At 47.0% G+C, this 26,343-nt stretch overlaps 2 protein-coding genes and 1 pseudogene across 2 annotated transcripts; 2 read left to right on the top strand and 1 right to left on the bottom strand.

The window, feature by feature from the left end:
- Positions 1 to 6,170: 6,170 nt before the first annotated feature.
- LOC123942561 lies at positions 6,171 to 7,242 on the top strand (annotated as a pseudogene).
- A 7,122-nt stretch (positions 7,243 to 14,364) lies between these two features.
- LOC123942288 (putative olfactory receptor 2I1) lies at positions 14,365 to 16,130 on the top strand. The gene is made up of 2 exons (XM_046006136.1): positions 14,365 to 14,370; positions 15,153 to 16,130. The coding sequence occupies exons 1-2, from the start codon at positions 14,365 to 14,367 to the stop codon at positions 16,128 to 16,130; spliced, it is 984 nt and encodes a 327-aa protein (XP_045862092.1).
- Positions 16,131 to 17,312: 1,182 nt separating this feature from the next.
- On the bottom strand, positions 17,313 to 21,997 carry LOC123942287 (ubiquitin D-like). The gene is made up of 3 exons (XM_046006135.1): positions 21,913 to 21,997; positions 19,482 to 19,615; positions 17,313 to 18,248 (listed from the first exon to the last, which is right to left on the bottom strand). Exons 1-3 carry the CDS (start codon positions 21,995 to 21,997, stop codon positions 17,778 to 17,780), a joined length of 690 nt encoding a protein of 229 aa, XP_045862091.1. The 3' UTR covers positions 17,313 to 17,777.
- Between the last annotated feature and the right edge of the window lie 4,346 nt (positions 21,998 to 26,343).

Genomic DNA, 26,343 nt, shown 5'->3' with positions numbered 1-26,343 from the left:
AAAAGAAAACTCATCTGAGTCCACAGAGTGAACTCACTTCACGTGCCCTTCGAGGACCCTGCCTCCCACCCAGGGCACACCCTACCCCCAGACCGCAACCCACCACACAGCACGCAATCACCGGCCCAGGGTCCCTCAGAGCTCGCCTTCCTCAGCCCCACTTTTGCAGCCCTGCACAGCTCCAGATCTGCCCACAGAGGTAGCTCCACCGCCCAGATGGTAATTGGCGGAGGAGAGTGTGCCCCAGCCCACTGGATGCCTCCCCTGCCTGTACCTGGCAGACCCTACACCCGACTCCTTGCGACTGCAGGTGGTCCCCAACGCGCCTCCTGGTCCAACACCTGGCTCTGCGCTGCAGGCACTGGTGGGTGGGCAGAGCCCCTCAGACAGCCGGCCCCTTCCGCGGACCCCCATGACTGCAGACCACCCCCAGAGCCGGGCCCCTTCCCTTCCTGCCCCTGCCCTGTCTGCGGAGCTGTTCCTGGCTCCCAGCAAGTTCAGCTGCTCTCAGACCCTCCCAGGCCTGGGCATTGGGAAATGAAGTGGTTTCCCCCATTTCCAAGGTAGTTTTAAGACCCAAAAAGTAATGCTCTAAGCGGGAGGAGTTTCACCTTCTGGTCTCACCCATGGAGTGGAGAGTGCTTCTCAGACCTTCCGAGCGTCCTTCTAGGATGAGCCCATTTGTGCTGGAAAATACACACATGCTCCGTTCTGCAGGGAAGCTCCAGGATGAACGAGAACAACTTCCCTTCTGCACTGTTGGAGGTGTGACCCAGGAACGTTGGTTTTCACTTAAAAAGAAAACATACTGTATTGTCGACACTAAAGGGACAAACTCTCTTAAACATTTTAGAGAGAAAGAAAGAGAGATTTATTCAGACCCAAGTCAGGACAGCTGCCTGGGAGACACAATCTTCACAAGGAAGGGAGTGCTCCGGGGAAGGAACATTCAGGGCAGGTTGCTATATTCGTTCTGTTTTGTTTTACATACAGACTTACGCATCATCATCATGAGAAAGAACATTCCAGAAAGTTACAGACTTTTTCTTATGTTTTCAGTATGTGCATGATTGTATGACGTTAATCTGATGGGAGCAGGAGAGGTTCTTTCATTTTTTTTTTCTTCTCTTCATGTTTGCAATGGCATTTTTTTGTTGTTGTGTTGTTATCTTTTTCTTCTGGAAGCAGATACACAACATGGGCTTGGGGCAGAAATAGGGCTCATGTTCTGAGGTTTTGCCCAGTCATTTTGAGCTTGGTAAACTGTTAAAGGATAGCTTCCCTGTCAGCCCAGGATCCAGCCTGTGGATGGTAATAGATAAAAATTTCCATCATCATTCTAATTACTACCAAAGGGAGGCGCTTGAGACAAAAGCACCTTTAACAACAGTACCAAGAAATCAAAGTGATGCCTACAGGAGTTACCTGTTCCATGGCCAACACAGGTAACAGAGGTGTTCACAGAAGCTGTGCTCTGTCCCTTCTCCTGACCAAACCTCTGAAGCACACAGATCATTTCAAGTCAGAATTTTAGAACCTCCCAACATCTTAGAGCTGTCTGGCACCATTCCCTTGGACTACAAAATAGAACAGAGTAGCTCATTGTCTCAACACTAATTTAAACACAAGTCCCCTTAAAGCTTGGATACACTGTCTTAGTTCTTTCCCTGCAGATTTTAGCTAATGGAAGTCATAGTCATACCATATAAACGCTCCGATGGCTGGCAAGTAAGTAACCATTGGTAAGGGAGTACTTTAGCAACATTTATAAACATTGTCTCACTTTGTAGAAGGCTGAGCTGAGTGTTTTAAAATATTACTTCAGACCTGTTTTTTTTTTCCAAGATTTTATTTATTTATTTGACAGAGAGAGACAGTGAGAGAGGGAATACAAGCAGGGATAGAGGGAGAGGAAGAAACAGGGCCCGCCAAGCAGGGAGCCTGACATGGGCCTCAATTCCAGGGCCCTGGGATCATGACCTGAGTTGAAGGCAGATGCTTAACGACTGAGTCACCAGGCACCCCTACTTCACACCTGTCTTACAGCAGACTCTAAATATACCAGACCCTGAATCAATTTTAAATTTATTTTTTTAAAGATTTTATTTATTTATTTGACAGAGAGAGATCACAAGTAGGCAGAGAGGCAGGCAGAGAGAGAGGGGGAAGCAGGCTCCCTGTTGAGCAGAGAGCCCGATGTGGGGCTCAATCCCAGGACCCTGAGATCATGACCCAAGCTGAAGGCAGAGGCTTAACCTACTGAGCCACCCAGGCACCCCTACCCTGAATCAATTTTAGAAAGATAGTTCTTTCAGTAATTTAAATATCATTTTAATAGAAATTTAATTATTAATTTATCAATTTAATATCATTATATTATATATTATATTAATGTTATAATTAATATATTAGTGTATAATAATTATATTAATGTTATATTAATAGTATATGCTATATTATATGTGTGATATATATAATATAATATCAATTATAATATCTCTATTCCTAGGAATCATTGAGTAATTTACTCAGAGGTACTCCATTGAGATAATTATCTTAATGATCATGATGGGCAGAAGTAAAAAGGCCAACAAAATCTGCTCCACTTGGCCACACAGCAATAAAATCCTGAGACCTGACACGTTTCCTGATCCAGAAGACCAGAGATAAGAGGGAAATAGCACCACCTATGGAATAACAAGGGATTTGGAGTCAGTTTGGGGATCCCACTTAGGGTTCTGACCCTAAAATCCTCTGTGACTCGAATCATCTCTGAGCCCTGTCTAACCATCTAGAAAATGTGACTGATAATATCTACATCATAGTTTGGACGTTTAAGGGGGAGAATTCCACAAAGAGCCGGTGTGTTGGCTCTCCAGACAGGTGCTCAGGAAGCCATGATGGCTATTTCAGTCTATTGCTTTTCCAGAAGAAAGAACACATGTTGAATCCGTATTTCTAATAGATGAATCCCAAGATGATTTTCAACCCCTAAGGAAGGTCAGGAACCTGCTATGGTGCTGTATTTCACTCAGAAAGCGTGCTGTTGGGCTGGTGAGGACAATGCAATAGCGCCGTCATCACTAGGGCTGTGCAGCTTCCCATTCCCACACAGCCATGTTGTCCCTCTTAGCTCAGGGCCACCAGAAAGGGCAGCTCTGAGGGACCACAGGCCAAGGCTGCAAGGTGTGGCTGGGGCAGGCAGAACTCTGACTTAAGGCTCAACTCCTGTCTAGCTAATCGCACTGCTCTTCACAGACAGAGTGGGATTGTCTGCAAGCTCGGAGGCAGGAAAGGTTGAGAATTTCCCTTGTGATTCCCTCTCTCTCCCGTAGGAACTTCCTGGTTTTCTTCAAATTATCCTATGATTCAATTCCCCTGTGGATAAGAATATAATCTAGTTAATTTTAGGATTTTAAAAAGTGTAGACTTCAGGGGCGCCTGAGTGGCTCAGTAGGTTAAAGCCTCTGCCTTCGGCTCAGGTCGTGATCCCAGGGTCCTGGGATCGAGCCCCGCATCGGGCTCTCTGCTCTTCAGGGAGCCTGCTTCCTCCTCTCTCTCTGCCTGCCTCTCTGCCTAGTTGTAATTTCTCTCTGTCAAATAAATAAAATATTAAAAAAAAAAGTGTAGACTTCATTCATGGTCAAACATATCATTTATTTTGGTAAATATGCTAGGACTACTGTAAAATAATGTATTCTGCATTAACTATGTAATGTTCCATACATGCCAATTACATCACATTATTTACCAATGTTTTGTCTCCTTTTTCTATCAGATACTGAGAAAGGTATATTAAAATCTTCAAATGAGGGGCACCTGGGTGGCTCAGTGGGTTAAGCCTCTACCTTTGGCTCAGGTCATGATCTCAGGGTCCTGGAATCAAGCCCCGCATCGGGCTCTCTGCTCAGCAGTGAGCCTGCTTCCCCCTCTCTCTCTGCCTGCCTCTCTGCCTACTTGTGATCTCTCTGTCAAATAAATAAATAAAATCTTTAAAAAAAACTCTTCAAACAATGCTACTCTAATCAACATTGCATTGAAGAATCTACCAAGTGTTATAAGGCAAGAGAAAAAAAAAGAATAAGAATTGAGAGGAACATAATTCTGACTATTCACAGATAATATGAGGGTGTACATAGAAAATCAAAATGAGTTTATAGGGGCACCTGGGTGGCTCAGTGGGTTAAAGCCTCTGCCTTCAGCTCAGGTCATGATCCCAGGGTCCTGGGATCAAGCCCCACATCGGACTCTTTGCTCAGCAGGGAGCTTGCTTCCTCCTCTCTCTCTCTCTCTCTGCCTGTCTCTCTGCCTACTTGTGATCTCTCTGTCAAACAAATAAATTAATTAAATCTTTTTTTAAAAATTAGTTTATAAATATACTATTAGAATTCAAAATAGAAAACTTGTAAGTCTTAGAACCAAGGAAGCAATAGAGAAAGCAGCCAAGAGGGAGAGATTTCTTACATACAGAGAGAGGAACATTAGAATAATGTCAGGCCTATCCACAGAGACCTGGCAATCCAGAAAGGGCTGTCAAGACATATTCAAGATACTAATGAGAAGAACATGCAGGCAAGGATACCTTATCCAGCAAGGCTGTCACTCGGAATGGATGGAGAGACAAGGACCTTCCAGGACAAGCAGAAACTGAAAGAATATGTGACCAGGAAACTGGACCTACAAGAAATATTAAGGGGGATTCTATTTAAAAAGAAAGAAAGACCCAAGGGTAATATAGACCAGAAATTTACAGAGCAAATCTATACAAACAACTTCACAGGCAATATCATGACACTAAAATCAAATATTTCAATAGTCTCTCTCAATCTGAAGGTCCTAAATGCTCCCATGAAATGGCACAGAGTTGTAGACTGGATAAAAAGACAGGACCTATCCATATGCTGTCTACAAGAGACTCATTTTGAACCTAAGATACAACCAGACTGAAAGTGAGGGGATGGAGAAGCATTTCTCATGCCAACAGACCTCAAAAGAAAGCTTGGGTAGCCATTCTTATATCAGACAAACTAACTTTCAAACTAAAGACTGTAGTAAGAGATGCAGAAGGACACCCTATCATAATTATCCAAAAAGGAGACCTAACAATAGTAAATATCGGTGCCCCCAACATGGAAGCAGCCAACTACATAAGCCGTCTTTAACCAAAATAAAGAATCATATTGATAGTAATACAAAAACAGTAGGAGATCTCAACATTCTACTCTCAGCAATAGACAGATCATCTAAGCTGAAGATCACCAAAAAACAAGAGCTTGGGGTGATACATTGGACCAGACAGATTTTACAGACACATACAGATCATTCCACCTTAAAACAACAGAATACTCATTCTTCTCAAATGCACATGGAACTTTCTCCAGAACAGACCACATTCTGGGTCACAAATCAGGTCTCAACTGACACCAAAAGACTGAGATGTTTCCCTGACTATTTTCAGACCACAGTCCTGTGAAACTGGAACTCAACCACAGGAAGAAATTAGGAAGGAACTCAAACACTTAGAAGTTAAAGAACATCCTGCTCAAGAATGATTGGGTTGCCTGTGGAAAGAACCAAGATGCCCTTCAATGGATGAATGGATAAGGAAGATGTGGTCCATATACACAATGGAGTATTATGCCTCCATCAGAAAGGATGAATACCCAACTTTTGTAGCAACATGGACGGGACTGGAAGAAATTATGCTGAGCGAAATAAGTCAAGCAGAGAGAGTCAAGTATCATATGGTCTCACTTATTTGTGGAGCATAACAAATAACATGGAGGACATGGGGAGATGGAGAGGAGAGGGAGTTGAGGGAAACTGGAAGGGGAGATGAACCATGAGAGACTATGGACTTTGAAAAACAACCAGAGGGTTTTGAAGGGGTGGGGGGGGGAGGTTGAGGAACCAGGTGGTGGGTAATAGGGAGGGCACGTACTGCATGGAGCACTGGGTGTGATGCCAAAACAATGAACACTGTTATGCTGTAAATAAACAAATAAACGAATAAAAAAAAAACTAAAGTTAAAAAAAAAAACAAAAACAAAAACAAAGAATGATTGGGTTGCTTTTCCACCCACTCCCCCCTCCCCCCGAGTGCCTGCTCCGGCTGCACCCGCTCACTCAGAGCTCCCGGCTTGTGCTAAGGTAGTGCCACCATTGTCTCTCTTCAGCCGTCATCATGATCATCTACCAGGACCTCATCAGCCATGATGAGATGTTCTCCGAAATCTACAAGATCCGGGAGATAGTGGACGGGCTGTGCCTGGAAGTGGAGGGGAAGATGGTCAGTAGGACAGAGGGTAATATTGATGATTCACTCATTGGTGGAAATGCCTCCGCTGAAGGCCCGGAGGGTGAAGGAACCGAAAGCACAGTCATCACTGGTGTTTATATTGTCATAAGCCATCACTTGCAGAGATGCAGCTTCACAAAATAAGCCTACAAGAAGTACATCAAAGATTATATGAAATCCATCAAAGGCAAACTTGAAGAACAGAGGCCAGAAAGAGTAAAGCCTTTTATGGCAGGGGCTGCAGAACAAATCAAGCACATCCTTGCTAATTTCAAAAACTACCAGTTCTTTATTGGAGAAAACATGAATCCAGATGGCATGGTTGCTTTGCTGGACTACCATGAGGACAGTGTGACCCCATATATGATTTTCTTTAAGGATGGCTTAGAGATGGAGAAATGTTAATGCATCTGGCCATTACTTTGGATGTATCACCTGTTGTCATAACTGGATGCTACTCTTCATCCACACAACACCAGGACTTAGACAAACAGGACTGATGTTATCTTGAGCTCTTCACTTATTTTGACCCTGATTTATTTGGAGCAGAGGCATTGTTATTAAGAAAAAAACATGTCAGGTAGGTTGTCTAAAAATAAAATGCATTTAAACTCATTTGAGAGAATGCCTCTTAGTTTAACTCCTGTTTAAATCCATCCTGTGTAGTGTCCTGGAGAAGCTAGAGCCTGGTTGTAGACTACTGCTAGAAAGCATAAGACTGCCTGCAGATAACTTCTACAGTGAAAACTACTTCTGGGACTGGAATATAAAATACAAGAACCCAAAGTCTTAATTCTGAGTTCCAGTAAAGGGAAAGACCATGCTCATAGCTGGGCCAACATTCTGAAATGGATTCCTTACACATTTCATCACCTACAAATGGAAGTAGTTAACTCTGGAGGAGATCACCAAAAGAATAAAAAGAAACTAATAACAGTTTGGAAGCAAAGTATTGTGTGATCTTATTTATCGTAAGTCAAATAGAGCCAAGTTCTAGAGAAACCTAGACGTTTCCTGGAATGCTTATGTCAAACTCCCGGGAATGGAGTTGGCAAACTGGTTTGTCCCACCTATTTTTGTGACGTTAAGTTGGTACTTAGATTTTTTAAATGGTTGGAAGAAAATAGGTGGTGGGATATGAAAAATATGAAACCTAAATTTGTGTCTAAGTGTATTGAAAACTGCCATGCTTGTGTATTTTGTATATTGACTGGGCTCTTAACTGTTAAGAGCAGAATGTGACAGAAACCCTAAGACCTACAAATCCTAACTAAAACAACCATGTGACCCCTCATGCACACACATTAAAAAAATGATTGGGTCGGGGCACCTGGGTGGCTCAGTGGGTTATGCCGCTGCCTTCGGCTCAGGTCATGATCTCGGGGTCCTGGGATTGAGTGCCGCATCGGGCTTTCTGCTCAGCAGAGAGCCTGCTTCCCTCTCTCTCTCTGCCTGCCTCTCTATCTACTTGTGATCTCTCTCTGTCAAATAAATAAAATAAAATCTTTAAAAAAAAATGATTGGGTCAACCAGGAAATTAAAGAATAACTTAAACACTTCTTAGAAACCAGTGAAAATGAGGGCACATCGGTTCAAAACCTATGGGATACAATAAAGGCAGTACTAAGAGGGAAATACATAGCCATCCAAGTCTTTCTCAAAAAAATTAGAAAAATCCCAAATGCACACACTAAGCTTACACCTAAAGGTCCTGGAGAAAGAACAGAAAATAAGGCCTAAAAATTAGCAAGACAGGAAACAACGGGTGTTGGAGAGGATGTGGAGAAAGGGGAACCCTCTTCCACTGTTGGTGGGAATGCAAGTTAGTGCAGCCACTTTGGAGAACAGTGTGGATATTCCTGAAGAAATTAAGAATAGAGCTTCCCTATGACCCAGCAATTGCACTGCTGGTATTTACCCCAAAGATACAGATGTAGAGAAAAGAAGGGCCATCTGTACCCCAATGTTTATTGCAGGAATGGCTACGATTGCCAAACTGTGGAAAGAACCAAGATGCCCTTCAACAGATGAATGGATAAGGAAGATGTGGTACATATACACAATGGAGTATTATGCCTCCATCAGAAAGGATGAATACCCAACTTTTGTAGCAACATGGACGGGACTGGAAGAAATTATGCTGTGCGAAATAAGTCAATCAGAGAGAGTCAAGTATCATATGGTCTCACTTATTTGTGGAGCATAACAAATAACATGGAGGACATGGGGAGATGTAGAGGAGAGGGAGTTGAGGGAAACTGGAAAGGGAGATGAACCATGAGAGACTGTGGACTCTGAAAAACAACCTGAGGGTTTTGAAGGGGCCGGCGGGGGGGGGGGGGGGAGGTTGAGGAACCAGGTGGTGGGTAATAGGGAGGGCACGTACTGCATGGAGCACTGGGTGTGATGCCAAAACAATGAACACTGTTATGCTGTAAATTAACAAATAAACGAATAAAAAAAAATAAAATAAGGCCTAAACCAAGCAGAAGAGAAATAATAAAGATCAGCACAGAAATCACTGAAACAGAAACCAGAAAAACAGTAAAAGAGATCAATGAAAACAAAAGCTGGTTCTTTGAAAGAATTGATAAGATCAATAAACCTCTGGCCAGACTTATCCAAAAGAAAAAGGGAAGGATCCAAATCAATAAAATCATAAATGAAATGGAAGAGATCATGACTAACACCAAGGAAATAGAAACAGTTACTAGGAATTATTACCAGCAATTATAAGACAACAAATTAAGCAATCTGGAAGAAATAGATGCATTCCTGGAAACTTACAAACTACCAAGACTGAAACAGGAAGATATAGATCATCTGACTAGACCAATAACCAACATGGAAATGGAAACAGTAATCAAAAACCTCCCCAAAAACAAGAATCCAGGGCCAGATGGCTTCCCAGGGGAATTCTACAAAATATTTAAAGACAAAATAATATCTATTCTACTGAAGCTGTTTCTAAAAATAGAAATAGAAGGAAAAATTCCGAACTCATCCTATGAGACCAGAATTACCCTGATCCCAAAACCAGGCAAAGACCCCATCCAAAAGGAGAATTGCAGAACAATATCCCTGATGAACACGGATGCCAAAATACTTGAAAAGATCCTAGCCAATAGGATCCAACAGTCTATTAAAAGGATAACTCACCAGGACCAGTGGGATTTATGCCTGGGTTGCAAGGATGGTTCAATATCCCTAAGTCAATCAGTGTGATAGAGCATATTAACAAAAGAAGAGACAAGAACCATATGATGCTCCCTACTGATGCAGAAAAAGCATTTGGCAAAATACAGCATGCTTTCTTGATGAAAACTCTTCAATGTGAGGGATAGAGGAAACATACCTCAATATCATAAAAGCCATTATGAAAACTCCACAGAAAATATCATTCTCAATGGGGAAATAAAATGAGAGCTTTTCCCTTAAGGTCAGGAACACAACAGGGATGCCACTCTCACCACTACTGTTCAACACAGTACTAGAAGTCCTAGCCTCAGCAATTAGACAACAAAAAGAAATAAAAGGCATTCAACTAGGCAAAGAAGTCAAACTCTCTTTCTTCACAGATAACATGATACTTTATATGGAAAACCCAATAGAATCCACCTCCAAATTACTAGAACTCATACAGCAATTCAACAATGTGGCAGGATATAAAATCAATACACAGAAATCACCTGCATTTCTATACACTAACAATAAGACTAAAGAAAGAGAAATTAAGGAAATGATTCCATTTACCAAGGCACCAAAACCTGTAAGACACCTTGGAATAAACCTAACCAAAGAAGGAAAGGATCTATACTCTAGAAACTACAGAACACTTATGAGAGAAATGGAGGGGAAGATATATGAGATGGAAAAGAATTCCATGCTCATGGATTGGAAGAATAAACATTGTGAAAACATCTATGGTGCCCAGAGCAATCTACACAATCAATGCCATCCCTATCAAAATACCATTGACATTTTTCATGGAGCTGAAACAAACAATCCTAAAATTGATATGGAACCCAAAAAGACCCCAAATCGCCAGGGGAATGTTGAAAAAGAAAACCAAAGCTGGGGGCCGACACGTTGCCAACCTCAAGCTCTATTACAAAGCTGGGATAATCAAGACAATATGGTCCTGGCACAAAAACAGACACATAGACCAATGGAACACAATAGAGAACCCAGAAATGGACCCTCAGCTCTATGTTCAACTAATCTTCAGCAAGGAAGGAAAGAATAGTCAATGGAAAAAAGACAGTCTCTTCAATAAAGGGTACTGGGAACATTGGACTGCCACAGGCAGAAGAATGAAACTGGACCATTCTCTGACTCCATACACAAAGATAAACTCAAAATGGATGAAAGACCCTGCAATTTCACTACTGGGTATTTACCCCCAAGATATAGATGTAGAAAAGAAGGGCCATCTGTACCCCATGTACATAGCAGCAATAGCCACAGTCCCAAACTGTGGAAAGAGCCAAGATGTCCTTCAACGGACGAATGGATAAGGAAGATGTGGTCCATATACACGATGGAGTATTATGCCTCCATCAGAAAGGATGAATACCCAACTTTTGTATCAACATGGACGCAACTGGAAGAGATTATGCTGAGTGAAATAAGCCAAGCAGAGAGAGTCAAGTATCATATGGTTTCACATACCTGTGGAGCATAAGGAATAACATGGAGGACATTAGGAGAAAGAGAGGAGAAGGGAATTGGGGGAAATTGGAGGCGGAGATGAACCATGACAAACTGGACTCTGAGAAATAAAGTGAGGGTTTTGGAGGGAGGGCATGGAGGTTGGGTGAGCCTGACGGTGGGTATCAAGGACGGCATGGATTGCATGGAGCACTGGGTGTGATGCATAAACAATGAATCTTGGAACACTGAAAAAATAAAATAATGTTTAAAAAAATGTATGAGAGAACTCAATGTGAGACAGGAATGCATCAAAATGCTGGAGGAGAACACAAGAAGCAACCTCTTTCACCTTGACCACAGCAAATTCTTGCAAGACACATCTCTAAAGGCAAGGGAAACAAAAGCAAAAACAAACTTTTGGGTCTTTAGCAGGATCAAAATCTTCTGCACAACCAAGGAAACAGTCAACCAAACCAAGAGGCAACTCACAGAATCAGAGAAGATATTTGCAAATGATGTTACAGATAAAGGGCTGGTATCCAAGATCTAGAAAGAACTTCTCAAACTCAACACCCAGAAAACAAAAAAAAAATCCACTCAAGAAAGGGGCAGATGACATGAACAGACACTTCTCCAAAGAAGACATACACGTGGCCAACAGACACATGAAAAATGCTCCACATCACTTGCAATCAGGGAAACAATTGTCAGGGAAACACATATCAAAACCACATTGAGGGGCGCCTGGGTGGCTCAGCGGGTTAAAGCCTCTGCATTCGGCTCAGGTCATGATCCCAGGGTCCTGGGATCAAGCCCCACATCGGGCTCTCTGCTTGGCTGGGAGCCTGCTTCCTCCTCTCTGTCTCTCTCTGCCTGCCTTTCTGCCTACTTGTAATCTCTATCTGTCAAAAAAATAAATCTTTAAAAAAAAAAAACCACATTGAGATGCCACCTTACACCACTTAGAATGGCCAAAATTGACAAGACAGGAAACAACAAATGTTGGAGAGGATGTGGAAAAAGGGAAAGAATCCTCTTACACTGTTGGTGGGAATGCACGCTGGTACATCCACTCTGGAAAACAGTATGGAGTTTCCTTAAGACATTAAAAATAGAGCTACCCTACAACCCAACAACTGTACTCCTGGTATCTTTACCCCAAAGATAGAGATGGGGCAAAAAGAAGGGGCACATGCACCCCAATGTTCATAGCAGCAATGTCCACAATAGCCAAACTGTGGAAGGAGCCGAGATGTCCTTCAATGGATGAATGGATAAAGAAGATATGGTCCATATACATGACGGAATATTCCTCAGCCATCAGAGAGGATGAATCCCCACCATTTGCATCAACATGGATGGGACTGGAGGGGATTATGCTGAGTGAAATAAGTCAAGCAGAAAAAGACAATTATCATACAGTTTCAGTCATATGTGGAACGTGAAGAATAGTGTGGAGGACCATAGGGGAAGGGAGGGAAAACTGAAAGGGAAGAAATCAGAGAGGCAGACAAACCATGAGAGACTGTTAATCAGAGGAACCAAACTGAGGGTTACAGAGGGGAGTGAGTTGGGGTAGGGGGTAACCAGGTGATGGATATTCAGGTGGGCACGTGTTGTGTTGAACACTGGGTGTTACATGCAGCTAATGAGTCGCTGAACACTACATCAAAAACTAATGATGTACTATCTGTTGGCTAACTGAACATAATAAAAAATAAAATAAAATACATAAAAACTTATTTAGTGAGGAAAAGAAATAAAATAGATGTTGAGTGTGAATTATTTAAAAGGGTTACATTTTGGGGCACCTGGGTCCATCAGTCAGTTAAGTGTCTGCCTGCAGCTCCTCAAGATCCTATGGTCCTGGCATCAAGCCCCGCATAGGGCTCCCAGCTCAGCAAGGAGGCTGCTTCTCCCTCTCCCTCTGTCTGCTGCTCCCCCTGCTTGTGCTCTCTCTTTCTGTCAAATGAAGAAATAAAATCATTGAAGAAAATAAAAGGGTTACACTTTACCATTGGGGTGTGTGCAAAGTTTTTATTGTAATCAATAGTAACTAGGAAATGTAGGAAGTAATTTGAACCACTGCATTCAAGATTTTTAAATGAACATTAAAATTTGAATTAAAGTACAAATAAATAAATAAATAAATAATAAAATAATAGCTCCAGCACAGGAAAAGAAATCAACAAAGCGAACAGAATCCTAGAAATGGGAGAAAATATTTGCAACCAGGTGTCTTCTGATACATGTATTTGTAAGTATATAGAGAACACATACAACTAAATAGGGGAAAAAATGATCCAATTAATGGGCAAAGGACCTGAATTGACATTTTTCCAAAGAAAATATACAAATGCCAAGAGGTACGTGAAAAGGTGCTCGGCGGCACTAATCATTAGAGACACGTGAATCGTAACCACAATGAGACATCACCTAGAGTTGGCTTAAAGATATGTGCGCAGATATAAAGCCAGGCTCTTGGAATTAGTTAGCTTCGGGTGAAATTCTGACAAGCATTTACAAACCGCGTGGCCCGGGCAAGTTATTTAACCTCAGTTGCCTGCCTACCTTCCTCTTAGAACAGGAGGACTGCCTCACTTCCAGGTGAGTAAAGACCAGAGTTCATCAATAAAAAGACCTAAACTCACAGCCGGCTCTGGCCCTAACTGGTGTGGGAGCGCCCACAGACCTCTCCTGACTCGCAGGTGCAGGTGGTAAGAGCGAGCACTTACTAAACACCCACTCGGTCCTGCGCCTGTTCCGAGAGCTCTCCATGCTTCCCCCCCTCCACCAAGTCCGCTTTCAGATGAGGACACGGAGCCACAGACAGGTGAAGCCACGTGCCCAGGGTCCTTCTGCTGGGAAACGGCAGAGCCGAGACTGGAGCTCGGGTGGTCTGACGCCCCACCCTTGCTCTGACTCACACCATGAACACCTGTTCCGTCTCGTGAGCATAAATGGATGCCTGAAAGCAGGACGCTCTCGGGGGGGAAGAGATTTTCCTGAAACATTGTAAAGAAAATTAGGGGATCGTGATTTTTTTTGAGGGGATCATGATTTTTAAACTCAGAATAGTGACTACAAAATTCATCTAAATCCGCACACCTGCCAGAAAGTGTGCAGGAGCGAGATTTTGCTGTAACATTTAGTCATTGCATCTACCATATGGTTTCTGTACCATTAGGAAACGCAACTCAATGTCACTTTGCAGGGATAAAGCCTTCGGTGTTGGGTCCCCATTTCATTCAAATGACATGTTTGTTTGTTTTTTTCAGTGAGAGCCAGGCTGTAAGACAGGAGCCCTGGAGATCATCTAGGTCAGACTCCTCCTCTTACACGTGGAAACACGAAGGTGGAGGGAAATACAGTGACTTCTCCATATCAAATAATCCAGCTGGCCCAAGGCAATTATGCTGGTGAGACCCAGGGCTTCTAGCTTCATGTTCTGCCAGAGGACTCTGGGTTTCAAGGCCCCCAGATCATGACCATCACACTAGGGAGAAGCCAGAGGGGCATGGACGCTGGTGACAGCCAAGAAGACAGACTCCCCACAGAGTAGCGCTCAGTAGTCAGCAGCTAGTGGTTGTATTCTCAGAAGTAGAATCCCTGAAACAGAGACGGGGATAGAGGGTTCTATCTCCCAAGTGACGCCTCTACCAAGCCTAGGGCCCTGCACTCACTCGCAGGCACTACACGCTTTGGAAGGAGGGGAGGGAGGCTCAGGGGGGACTCTGTCTTCCAGGATCTGAAGGAATAGTCTATGGCAGGAAGAGCAGATTTCTACTTTGGCCCCGAGGAGTGCAGTCAGAAGCCAGGGAGGAGCAGAAAAAGCACTGATTTGGAAAGGAGACAAGCCCGATCCAAGCCCCACGGAGCCACTCACTAGCTGTGACCTTGGGCAATCTTCCCTCTCCCAGTCTAAGTCTGTTCTTCCACAAAGTGGAAATTCCTTCTCTCCGAGAGAGTCTGCTGAATAATTCATCAGCCAAGCTGTGCTGAGGTAGGGCTAGCTTCCCAAAGCCAGGGCTCCCATCTGTAACGGAGAGAGAGGTGCGCTACGCTGCTCCCATCGGATCCCCGCTCCGCGCGCCCCTCGCTCCCATCCAGCTCCCCCACGGCCAGGTCCCCGGCAGCGGGGCTCTCTTTAGCAGCGGGGCTCTCTTTAGCTCCCAGGGGGTAAACTCACCCTTTGGCTCAGCCTCCTTCCAAACACTCTGCGAGTTTCCTCCCACAGGCCAACCACAGCACCGAGGAGCGCTTCCTCCTGCTGGGTTTCTCCAACTGGCGCGCGCTGCAGCCCGCCCTCTTCGCCCTCGTCCTGCTCTGCTACCTCCTGACCCTGGCGGGCAACTCGACCCTCGTGCTGCTGGCCGTGCGCGACCCGCGCCTGCACACACCCATGTACTACTTCCTGGGCCACCTGGCGCTGGTGGACGCGGGCTTCACCACGAGCGTGGCGACCGCGCTGCTGGCCGGCCTGTGCGGCGCGGAGCTGTGGCTGCCCCGCGCGGGCTGCCTGGCCCAGCTGTGCACGTCGCTGGCGCTGGGCTCCGTCGAGTGCCTGCTGCTGGCGGTGATGGCGCTGGACCGCGCGGCCGCCGTGGTCCACCCGCTGCGCCACGCCGACCTCGCCTCCCCGCGCCGGTGCCGCGCGCTGGCCTGCGCCTCCTGGCTGGGCGGCCTGGCCAACTCCGCCGCGCAGAGCGCGCTCCTGGCCGCACGGCCGCTGTGCGCACCCCACCGGCTGGACCACTTCATCTGCGAGCTCCCCGCGCTGCTGCAGCTGGCGTGTGGCGGCGGCCGCGACGCCACCGAGCGCCGGATGTTCGCTGCGCGCGTGGTCATCCTGCTGCTGCCGTCCGCCGTCATCCTGGCCTCGTATGGCGCCGTGGCCCGCGCCATCTGCGGTATGCGCTCCCGAGGCGGCCGCAGGAAAGCGCTGGGCACGTGCGGGTCCCACCTGACCGCCGTCTGCCTCTTCTACGGCTCGGCCATCTACACCTACCTACAGCCCACGAGCCGCTACGACCAGGGGCGGGGCAAGTTCGTTTCGCTCTTCTACACCGTGGTCACACCGGCCCTCAACCCGCTCATCTACACCCTCAGGAACAAGGACGTGAAGGGGGCAGCCAGGAAGCTCCTGGGCAGTCTGGGGAGAGGGCTGGCTGGATGGTGAGTGCCGGGTGGGGGACGGAAGAAAGGGTGAGCCCCGGGCCCACGGATGGGAATGTCCACTGGGAAGGCAGCCAGCCCTCAGCCTGTCCATTTCCCTGTGAGAAGCGGCAAGACCTGTCCTCAGGGAGTCCGAGGTCGCTGGGGAGGCCCCATCCTCTGGCGGGAAATGCTCCTCTGCTTCAGGGCAAATCCCTCTATGCTGCACATACAGGTTCAGGGAGGGGAAGTGGCCTTCCCGCTCTCTCTTAAGCTGATGGAGAGAGAGGGCATGACTTCGAGAGGCCCTTCCCCATCCTCAGGGGTCCAGTGACAACGCCCAGAGAGTCCATACGCCGGCAAGATCCTGTACGACAGGACAACTAACGTTCCCTCTCCCCCAGTCTGATGGCGCACACCGTGGAGAGCCCGCAGTGTCTGGCCTCAGGAGTCCCCCGAGTTAACAGAGAAATCCCAGACACTACCCTGCCGGAGACCCATCCAAAACAAGGAGCCACAGGTGCTCCTCTCTGGAAGTCAGTCCAACCTAATGCCCACCTAACCAGGTCACTAGAGCCGCCAAGAGCCCTGGATCCCAAAGCGGATCAAGGAATTCCCCTGAGTGGGGTTTGTGCGGCTGGGGTTCAGCCGGGATCTTTTCCGCACGAGGTGGTTCTTGAGCAAGTTTAAAGAGCAGAAGGGACTAGACGTGTCTTAGATGGTGTGGAAAATATGTTCTTGACCAGGCATGAGACACGAGAGGGACAGTGAGACAGAGGAGTGAGTGAGCGAGGAAGAGACCCACATTCCCCAGGGAGGAGTAGACATGGGGTGGAGGGTGCAGGAGGCAGCCAGGGAAAGGCTCTGTCAGCCAGGACCTGGCCACAGCCTCGGGAGTCAACCCAGAGACCAACCAAAAGCCCCCACCCCAGAGTAGACCTGCTAGACCCTAACGCAGGCAGAACAGAGACGGCTCCACAACCACACCTCCCCCAGGGACCCCCCACTGGAGAACAAAATCTCTGAGTCCCGAGGGAGGTGTCTTCCCACACCCACCATCATCTCCAGAAAGAAGAACAGCTGAATTCGGAGCGGGGCATAGAGAGTAAGATGGCACACGGGGCCGGGATTCATTTCCTACTGAACAATGTTCAATAAGGACAGAGAAGGTAGTTGAGTTGAATTTCTAAATTCTTTATTACTTAGATTGTAATCATATCAGAGGAATTAACACACTTCAATATAAATCATTTCACTGTTCTCTACAAGCAGAAATTCAACTTAATTCAACATACTGAGTGATATTACAGAGGAAATAGGTCGGTGGGAACACAGAAATTAGGGGAACATGAATCCTAATGTGAATCTTACTATCCTGTTGGACAGAAGAAGAAATAGGAATTTTTCTAAAAATCAGAGGGACGAGGGAAAGGATTAATTTACAAGCTGGCTTCGATGCTATCTCTACTGTGCCTTAAAATACTATTTTCTATTTTCAGTAATGCACACAATGCAGACACCTAATCAATTGTGTTCGATCAAAAAATCATGGAGTTAGAAAGTTCCCTGCAGTCTTCCTTCCCACTTCACCCCTAACTTCCCCTCTTTCTCTTGGTCGTTAAGTTGGGGAAATCATCGAAGGGTGTGGGGGGAGTGAGACCTAGCAGCCGGCTCACCCACCAATGCAGTAGTCTGCCAGCCAGAGGGCAGTGCCCCGTCTGATGCCGTAATCCGCCATGGTCTTCCCGTCTTCCAGCCTCTTGCCATTGCAAGTCACAATCTGTTGCTCAGGCGCGATCGCGGTCTTGGTCTCGATCATCTGTTTCTCCTGGGCCACGGAGCTGGACCTTCGCACCTGGAGGAGGTGCCCCTGCCCCCCATCACCTGCCTGCACCAGAGTCACGGGCAGCTCGTCCTCACTGGGCTTCACCACCTTCAGAGTGAGGTGGACGGTCGTCTCCTTGTCAATGCTGTAAGATGACAGCCTCCTCTGGGGCTTAAGCATCTTGGAGCCCAGCAACAGGACCTGGTCCTGCACAGGAATCTTGGTCTTAGCCCGGACATGTTCGTTGATCTTCCTCACTCTGTCACCCAAGTTAGCAGTGAAGGTCACTGATGTCCTTCCCTCAGAAGAGACCGTCACCTGGACAATGAAGGCCAAGAGACCACAAATCAAAGTGCCTGGAACGCCTGCCACCTTACACCACTGTCCCCTCCTTGCCCGGCTCCGCCATCCAGCTCCTATACAACAGGCTGTGTCCCTCCTTTTTGGGGAACTTCTCTTTGGGAATCTCAAGCTTCTAATGCAGGAAAATCATCGTTTTCCTTTACAACCCTGCCTCTCATTCATCCCAACGTCATCAGTGATTTCCCACATTTTGCACACCTCCTATCCAGAGGTTGTCAAATGTCAAAAACTAAATCCAATTATGAAGCACCCACAGTTATATACTGGACACCAAAAACGGCTCCCAAAGAGAACTATCGCCTCGTGAGTTCATGGGAGGCTCACGCACTGCCCTCCGTGACTACTTTAGAAGGAAACACTGGACAGGACATGTACTCTCCGCACTCCTGGTTTCTTTCTGACTGTCCTATGGCCATGTGATGACTCACACGTTATGGTGACACGGTGTTCAGTGTGACTCGTTCCGTGCACTTCCTGTGTGTTTCTATCTACCTATTGCAGAATATGGTCTCCTGTAGCTAGACCAGAGCCTTCACTCACAGAAGGTAGGACCAGATCGATGTCTTCCTTCCATAGTCTGAAGCTGGCCAGTGCACCTCTGTGCTGTTGCTGGCAAGCCTGGGAGGACCTCCTTCCTGCTCCATTCAAAACCATTGTCCTAGTCTGGACGTCACAGACATTTCCTCACAGGACCGACGCCCTCTGTGCTAAGCAGCCCCTCAGTGCCAGCCCAAATATACTGCACGTACTCCTTATAGGCTCACAGATCTGCTCATTAACACCTTAGAATGAAGGAGTTCTGTGTACCTCTCTTTTGGGAGGAGAAGGTGTTGAAGAGCCCAGGGACCCTAATCAAAAGGAGGAGAAAAGCCTCCAGACAACATTTCCATAGGTTCAAATCCAGCCCTGTGGGCCCAAAGCCCACTCCCACTTCCCACCATCCTCCCCTAACAGGCCCATTGGGCCTGACACAGAAGAGCACTGAGGAGTCAAATGAGCCTCTTCTATTCCTAGAACCTTCCTTCAGCTTCTATAGAGATCAGAGCCTATCTCGGGCCCTGCAGGATGCCTTCCCAGACGCTCTGCCCCACCCCCCCAAGCTCTGTCCCTCGTGGACTCCTGAAATCACTCCCCAAGCCTTGGCGGTGCTTTCCCTCTCCCCATCCCCACTTTTCAACCCCAGCTTACATGGAGGCAGGAAGTACCAGATGCCACGTCTACAGCCAACAGAGCAGACACTGGAGGCTGAGGACTAGGACTGGCTTCCAGCTTATGTACGAGCTGAGTTGGAAATCCCCTGCCTGAACTACTGTGCCCACGCCCTATGGTTCTCCCATGATGTCACGAATTTTCTTTCACTTTCTCTTGGACAGAGTCAACACACAGAGAATACTCTCTGATCAAAGCATTCCTCTCCTCCATTCCACCCGCCCTCCTCTTCCAACATAGGATGGTCCTTCTCCGTGGAGAACGTCCCCACCTAACAACCCACCACTTCCAGTCTTGACTTATGACTGCCCAGCCCACAGCCTTGGGCCCTCACCCACTTCAAGACCTTTACTACTTGATGGTCCTCTCCTGCTTCTTTTGAGAACCTGCCCCATGCATCACTCAGGGGACTTCCTGAGAGCAAGGGTGCCCTGGAGAGGACGTAGAGTCCATGAGAAATGATGTGACCATGAGCAGACTGTTCACACCAGCCGGGCAGAGTGGGAGGCCCAGAAGAGGAGGTAGGAGTCCATGAGGAGTGATGAGACCATGACCAGACTGTTCATACCAGCCAGGCAGAGTGGTAGGCCAAGGAGAAGACATAGGAGTCCATGAGGTGTGATGAGACTGTGATCAGTCTGTTCACAACCGCTGGGCAGAGTGGGAGGCCCAGGAGAAGACATAGGAGTCCATGAGGAATGATGAGACCGTGACCAGACTGTTCACACCAGCTGCGCAGAGGGGAAGCATGCCTCCAGATCACACAGGACACACAGCCTACTCTGAGAGGAGACGGGAGTTTCAGTCCTGGGGTACCACTTGCTCCCTTCACTTGGACAAGTCTGTTCACCACCTGAGATGTTTGTTTTCCAGTGAACATGACATGATTGGTGAGAATTCAGAACATGGTTTATAAAATGGACCTTACATCCCTGGGTCTTGAGCTCTCTATCACACTTCCGTTCCTGTGCCCAAATCTAGTACTTAGAACAATCCTGGCCCAACAATCAAGGGCCAAGCCCACCTCCCATGAAGCAGAACAGTACACATCGGCTCTCACACTGCAGTGACTCTGTTTCCCCACCTTTACTGCTGGACACTCCTACTCCCTGGGCTCTATGATCTCACACACCACGCTGCTCCTTCCTCCCTGGCTCTGGAGGTTTGGATCAGACAAGGAGGGAGGGCACAGGCCATGTCCCCTCAGAGAATTTACTTTACTGCTCTGAACCTAACATTCCAGAGGAATCCCTGCCCTCCCCAAAACTCCCAGGACAGCGCCACAAAACACATTCTCCAAGAAAGCCTTTATGACAGGAACTCCCAATTTTTTCAAAGTAAAAATCCCATAAAAATGACACTATCATCTTCTTTGCTGTGTTCTTAGCAGCCATTTGCTGTATCTTCAGCACCGGTAGGTGTCAAATGATCCCATTTAACTGCAGGACTTTCCATCCTGGAGAACGTGGGTTTCTAGAAGTGCCTAGGTAGAGTAATGGGATCCAAGAACCAGTCCAGGCTTTCAATAAAATCAACATAATGGGCACCTGAGTGGCTCAGTGGGTTAAGCCTCTGCCTTCAGCTCAGGTCATGATCTCAGGGTCCGGGATCCAGGCCTGCATTGGGCTCTCTACTTGGCGGGGAGCCTGCTTCCCCCTCTCCCTCTGCCTGCCTCTCTGCCTACTTCTGATTTCTCTCTCTGTCAAATAAATGAATGGGATCTTTAAAAATATATATATAAATCAGGGTCTCCTATTTGAAGCTCTTATTAGAAAGCCATAAACTTGGAAAATGTGTATTTGAATGTATTTTGGGGTACACGCTACTTCAAACACATAGGATGAGTAAGCAGGTAGAAGAGTGTCTGATGGAACAGACAGGAAACAGTGGGTCCTGCCAGGCTCCCTTCAGAGGCCTCTCCGGGCTCCTATCAACCGCTCTGTGCAGAAACCAAGACTGTGATCTTGGATCTGCAACTGGGGCCACCGCCACCACCACCCCCCCCCCCCCCGCATGCAGCGTCCAATAGGATCTGCGGATTCTGAAACATCACCAGTAACTGAGCAGAACAGTTGAGATCAGGTGGACAGAGGCAGGGAGAAAGTCCACAGCAGGAAGACAGGGGAACCTCACAAGCCCAGGCTCCTCACTTCCACATGTCATCTGCGCCCATTACCTTCTTAGCCCTTTGCCTCCTTCCTGGAGGGAAGCAGGGAGGAGACATCTAAAGCTGCTTAGCATGAAATCATTCTTCTCCTCCTCCCCCTTCTAGCCTTTCCTGCCTGGGCAGCCTACAGCATCTTGGGGCAGAGATCTCCTTTCTCGGGGGAGCAGGGAACCTCGAGAGAAGCTCCTGCACGGAGAGCCCAGGACCCACGTTTCTCAGGAATGGTGTCTGTCACAGCTGTACCCGCAGCCCATTCCGAGCTGCAGACCTGCAAGTGTAGCAGCTTCGTGCACGGTTCCGAGGTCCCGGCCACCAGGTGGGAGAGCATGCCTCTCCTGCCAGCTGCACCCGGTGTCAGGGATTTACACACATACAAGATGTAAGCAATGCCTCCTCCAGGAAGCCTTCCCCAGCTCCTGTCCCAGTCTGGATCATGTGCCCATCCTCTGTCCAATCGTTCACCTTCCCCAAGCCCCTCACAGCAAGTGTCTCCAGCAGGAAGATCATCTGCTTGTTTGTCTATTCGCCCCCATGAAACACTGGAGACCTGGGGCGGGGGGTCCAGGACTGTGTCTTGACTAACTTGGATCTCTAGCACTTCCCAGGCATGCTGCTGGTACACTAAATACTCAGCATTTACTAAATGCATGAATGAACTAAAAATTAATAATAATAATAATAAGTGAATAACAAAATTGGAAAATAACATTTAACGAGTACTTGCTAGACTTCAGGAGCTGCACAAGATGTTCATAAATGGCCCCTGACGCACTGTTCTAGCTTTCTGATGAGGTAAGTGTCCGCTTCCCCGCGGAGCAGCACGCACGGAGCTCACCCACAGTCACATTGGGAGGAGCAGGTGAGCAAGTCTTCAGGCGCAAATCTCTACGGCTGTCCTTCTGCTGATTCTCCTCCCAGTGGATGACATGCACGCCTTTGCGTTACAGGGAGGGCACACATCAGGGAAGGGGTGCAACAGACCGAGGAAAGCAGAGCCTGCAAGGAGCCTTGTGAGGAATGAGCAAGGGGAGTCTGGGCCCATATGCGGGTAGGAGCCTCCCTGGTGGGGGGACGTGCTAGACCACGGGGCAGCCACGGGCAAAGAGCCTGTGAGTGCGGCAGGCAGAGCCTGGGGGAGGATGGCAGCCCGCCCAGGACGGGAGGGTTAACAGTGCCACCGTCACACTCGCCTCAGCCACAGGGGACCTCCAGCAGGGAGCCACCTCAAGGGCCAGCCTCAGATTCTCCCAGGAATAACTGATTCAGGGGATTCCCTGCCCAGCCAGGATCGGATTCTGAGAAACACTGTCCTTTCAAGGACTCGGAATGACAAACCTAGACATCGACCTCTCTCTTCCCTCCTCCCTTCCTCTGTATAGTTCCCTTCCACACCAATGACCAGTGCAAGGGCTGTCCCCCACTCAGTCACAGCTGGGATTTCTCGCCAGGACCTGACCTCCACCCGGCTTCCTAGCACACTGTCAATCGGCTTTTTTTTCCCCTCTGTGTCACAATAAATGTTTTCAGAGGCAGAAGGATCACTCTCCATCTGCCCTTCGACAAATTCAGAAAACCAGCCAAGGTAAAGGTCATGAAGATCTCACCAGGTCGTAAAACAAACGTCTCAGATACACACAGACCTCCCAGTGTGACTCCCTCGCTGATGGGCCGTCTTGGGCAGCTCACTGCCCTGCTGAATCCTTCCTGGAGAAGAGGCCTCTCTGCTGTCTCTTTAATGGTCCCCAGGAAGGTGCTTGTAAAACTGCTTCGACATCTAGAATATTGCTTCAGAAATGTAAACCAAACTCACTCAGAAACCTACTGTGACTTTTCCTTTACTGATGACTGGGAAAAAATATTCATCCACTCTCAAAGGTCAATTTGGAAGTACTTATAAATATGTCTTTATTTATGGATATTTCCATTATGTTCCATCGCTCTATTTGTCTATCCTTACATCACTACTACACTGTTTTTGTTCCTCAAGGTCATAGTAAGTTTTGAAATCAGAACATATAATTTCAACATCTTTTTTTTTAACAAATCTGTTTTAGCTATTCTCAGTCCCTTGTATTCCCATATAAGTTTTAAGATTAGCTTGTCAATTTCTAAAAACAAAAAAAATCCTGCTTTTTAAATAGGTACTGTACCTATAGAGAAATTTGAGGGGAATACCCATTTTTTTGAATACCCAATTTTAAATTTTCTTCTAGAGTTCTTAGAGTTTAGCAGTTAGGCCTGTGATCCCTTTTGAGTGTATAATGTGAGATAAGGAGGTCCAGATGAAAATACTTTTGGGTGTTGGTGTGTGTTGATATCTGATTGTAACAGGACAATTTTTAAAAAGACTTATCTTTTCAAGGCGAGGCAAGATGGCAGAAAAGTAGGGGACCTAATTACATCCAGTTCCTTGAACTTACCTGGATATCTATCAAAGCGTTCTGCATGCCATGAATTCAGCCTGAGATGTAAGGAAATATATCTGGATCTCCACAACTAGAACAGTGACTGCTTTTTGCAAGGTAGGACGCACAGAGTCCTGATCTGCGAGGACTTAGCAGAAGATAAACGGAGCGGGGAGGAAGCCTCCATAAGCTGGCTCCCAGAAAGTGACAGAACATCGGAAGCACAAAATCAGAACCCTTAGAAGACTGCTCCAATGAGAGACATCCCTCTCTGAAAGAGGCTCAGGGGATGAAAGGGGCAGAATTCTAGGTGAGGTATTGTGGTTTCAGGATCCCAGGAGACACAGACGGAATGGGGGTGCCTGAGCCGGTAGAGTCGCCAAGCAGTGGAGCAGGGAAACTGGTTACAGTCAGCAAGGCCAAGAGGGACTCTCAGCTTGGCTCACCATGAACTGTGAGCTGGACCAGTCGGGTGACCACTCTTCCCCTGAGCACCCTGAAAAGGACTGGAAGTTGCAGGCCATTTACCATCCCCTGGGACGGTCAAACAGCTGTGCCCATGAGCGGCAACAGCTCTCAGGGTGGGGGTGGCCCTGGAAAGGACAGTAGGACAGCACCCAGCAGTGACCCAGGAGCAGCAGAGCAGGGTGTACGAGTAGCTGGCAATAGCTAGCAGACCCAAGTCCACAAAGGGCAGTGGCGCTCGCGGGTCCCTGGACTCCCCCCAGGGGACTGCAGTGGGCGTGCGCCACAAGTCTATGAAATCTGGCACCGACGAAAGCGAAGACTCTTTGTCCCAGAGGGTTGATGGAAGGGGGGGGGGGCACAATCTATCAGTTCTAGGCCAGAAATCCAGGCACAGCCGTTGTTGCTCTGTCCCTCTGACGTGGGACAGGAAGCCTCCAGGGAACAAAAACCACACAGACAACCAACTTACACTGAGCCCAGCCCCTTGACAAGGGGCGGGGCAAATCCATCGATGCAAAGACCTCTGAGAAGCAGCACAGCATACCCCTCCCCCAGAAGACAGGCTGGAAGAACAGGGGCGATGACTTCATGGATCCACAGGACTGTAAATCTCCAGCACCAGGGGAAACTAGTACACTGAGCTCCAGGCGTTTTCTCACAACTCATTCAAGTTTCAGTCGAAAGTTTTCCATTTCTTTTTTTTACCTTTTCCCATTTCAACTAGATACTTATTTTACCAACTTACGTTCAACTAGATACTTATTTTACCAACTTGCGTTTTTAAGTCAGTTTTAACTTTTAATTTTTGCATCTACATCTTATAGGTATATGCTTCATTTTAGTCCTTTGTTCCCTCCATTCAATTATATAATATATATATATATATTCTTTGTGTTATTTGCACTTTGGGGAGGTGGTATCTTCTAACAGAGACCAAAATTCAATCAGGAACAAGTGGGTCACCCTGATTTGTCCACACTGCAAGATTATACTCTCTCCCCAGCTTTTTCTTAGGTTTTGTTTCATTTTGGTAGTGTTTGCTTTTCTGTTGTGGCTTCAGATTTTTCTAGGATATATTTTGCTAGGGTCATGGTTGATATTTTGGACTCTGCTCATTCGCTCACCCATCCTTCTCTGGGCAAAATGACTAGTAGATGGAATTCACAACAAAAGAAGGAATTAGAGGCAGTATTCCCTGATACAGAGCTAATCGTTATGGATATAGGTAAGATATCAGAGATGGAATTCAGTAGTAATTATCAAGTTAATAGATAGGCTTGAGAAATGCGTAAATGACAGTACAGAATGTCTAAGGGTAGAAATGAGACTGAATCATGTTGAAATTTAAAATAATATGAATGAGATGCAGTCTAAATCGGATGCTATAACAGCTAGGCTCAGTGAGGCAGAAGAGAGAATAAGTGATCTAGAGTGTAGGCAGCCATGGACTGAGCTGGAGTCAGGAGACCAAACCAGGCCCTAACTGGTGCCTCCTTGAAGCTCAAGGGTTAATAACCTTGTGGGTATAAAAGTAGAGGACACTTGAGAAGGGGCCTGAGCTATGGATTCCAAGACTTGCCGACATGACTGCCTGCATGTCTTTAGCTAGGCTACTAAGCTATTGTGGGTTTGTACTGTTCTTGCATGGACCATAAATCATACCATTGTATGATCATGAGTTACTTGGAAGATAGTGTACCTGGTTAATAGATTACTTAAAGACAAAGATCACTGGCATCAGAGGGTTTGTTGCTAGGACATTTGAAACAGGACAAGGGGAGGCTTGGAGGGCTAGCATGTA

Source organism: Meles meles, chromosome 5, assembly GCF_922984935.1.
Source record: "Meles meles chromosome 5, mMelMel3.1 paternal haplotype, whole genome shotgun sequence".
Lineage (NCBI taxonomy): Eukaryota > Metazoa > Chordata > Mammalia > Carnivora > Mustelidae > Meles > Meles meles.
Note: the sequence above shows the minus strand (reverse complement) of the source record. Positions and strands in the feature narration are given on the sequence as shown.

Excerpts from the sequence above, each read along its gene's own strand:
- LOC123942287 (XM_046006135.1), bottom strand. The coding sequence starts at position 21,997 with ATGCTCTCCCACCTGGTGGCCGGGACCTCGGAACCGTGCACGAAGCTG. Across the intron at positions 19,616-21,912 it reads CAGCTCGGAATGGGCTGCGG|GGCGTGGGCACAGTAGTTCA; the intron begins GTACAGCTGTGA and ends GGAGAACCATAG. Across the intron at positions 18,249-19,481 it reads CTGGTACTTCCTGCCTCCAT|GTGACGGTCTCTTCTGAGGG; the intron begins GTAAGCTGGGGT and ends TTCATTGTCCAG.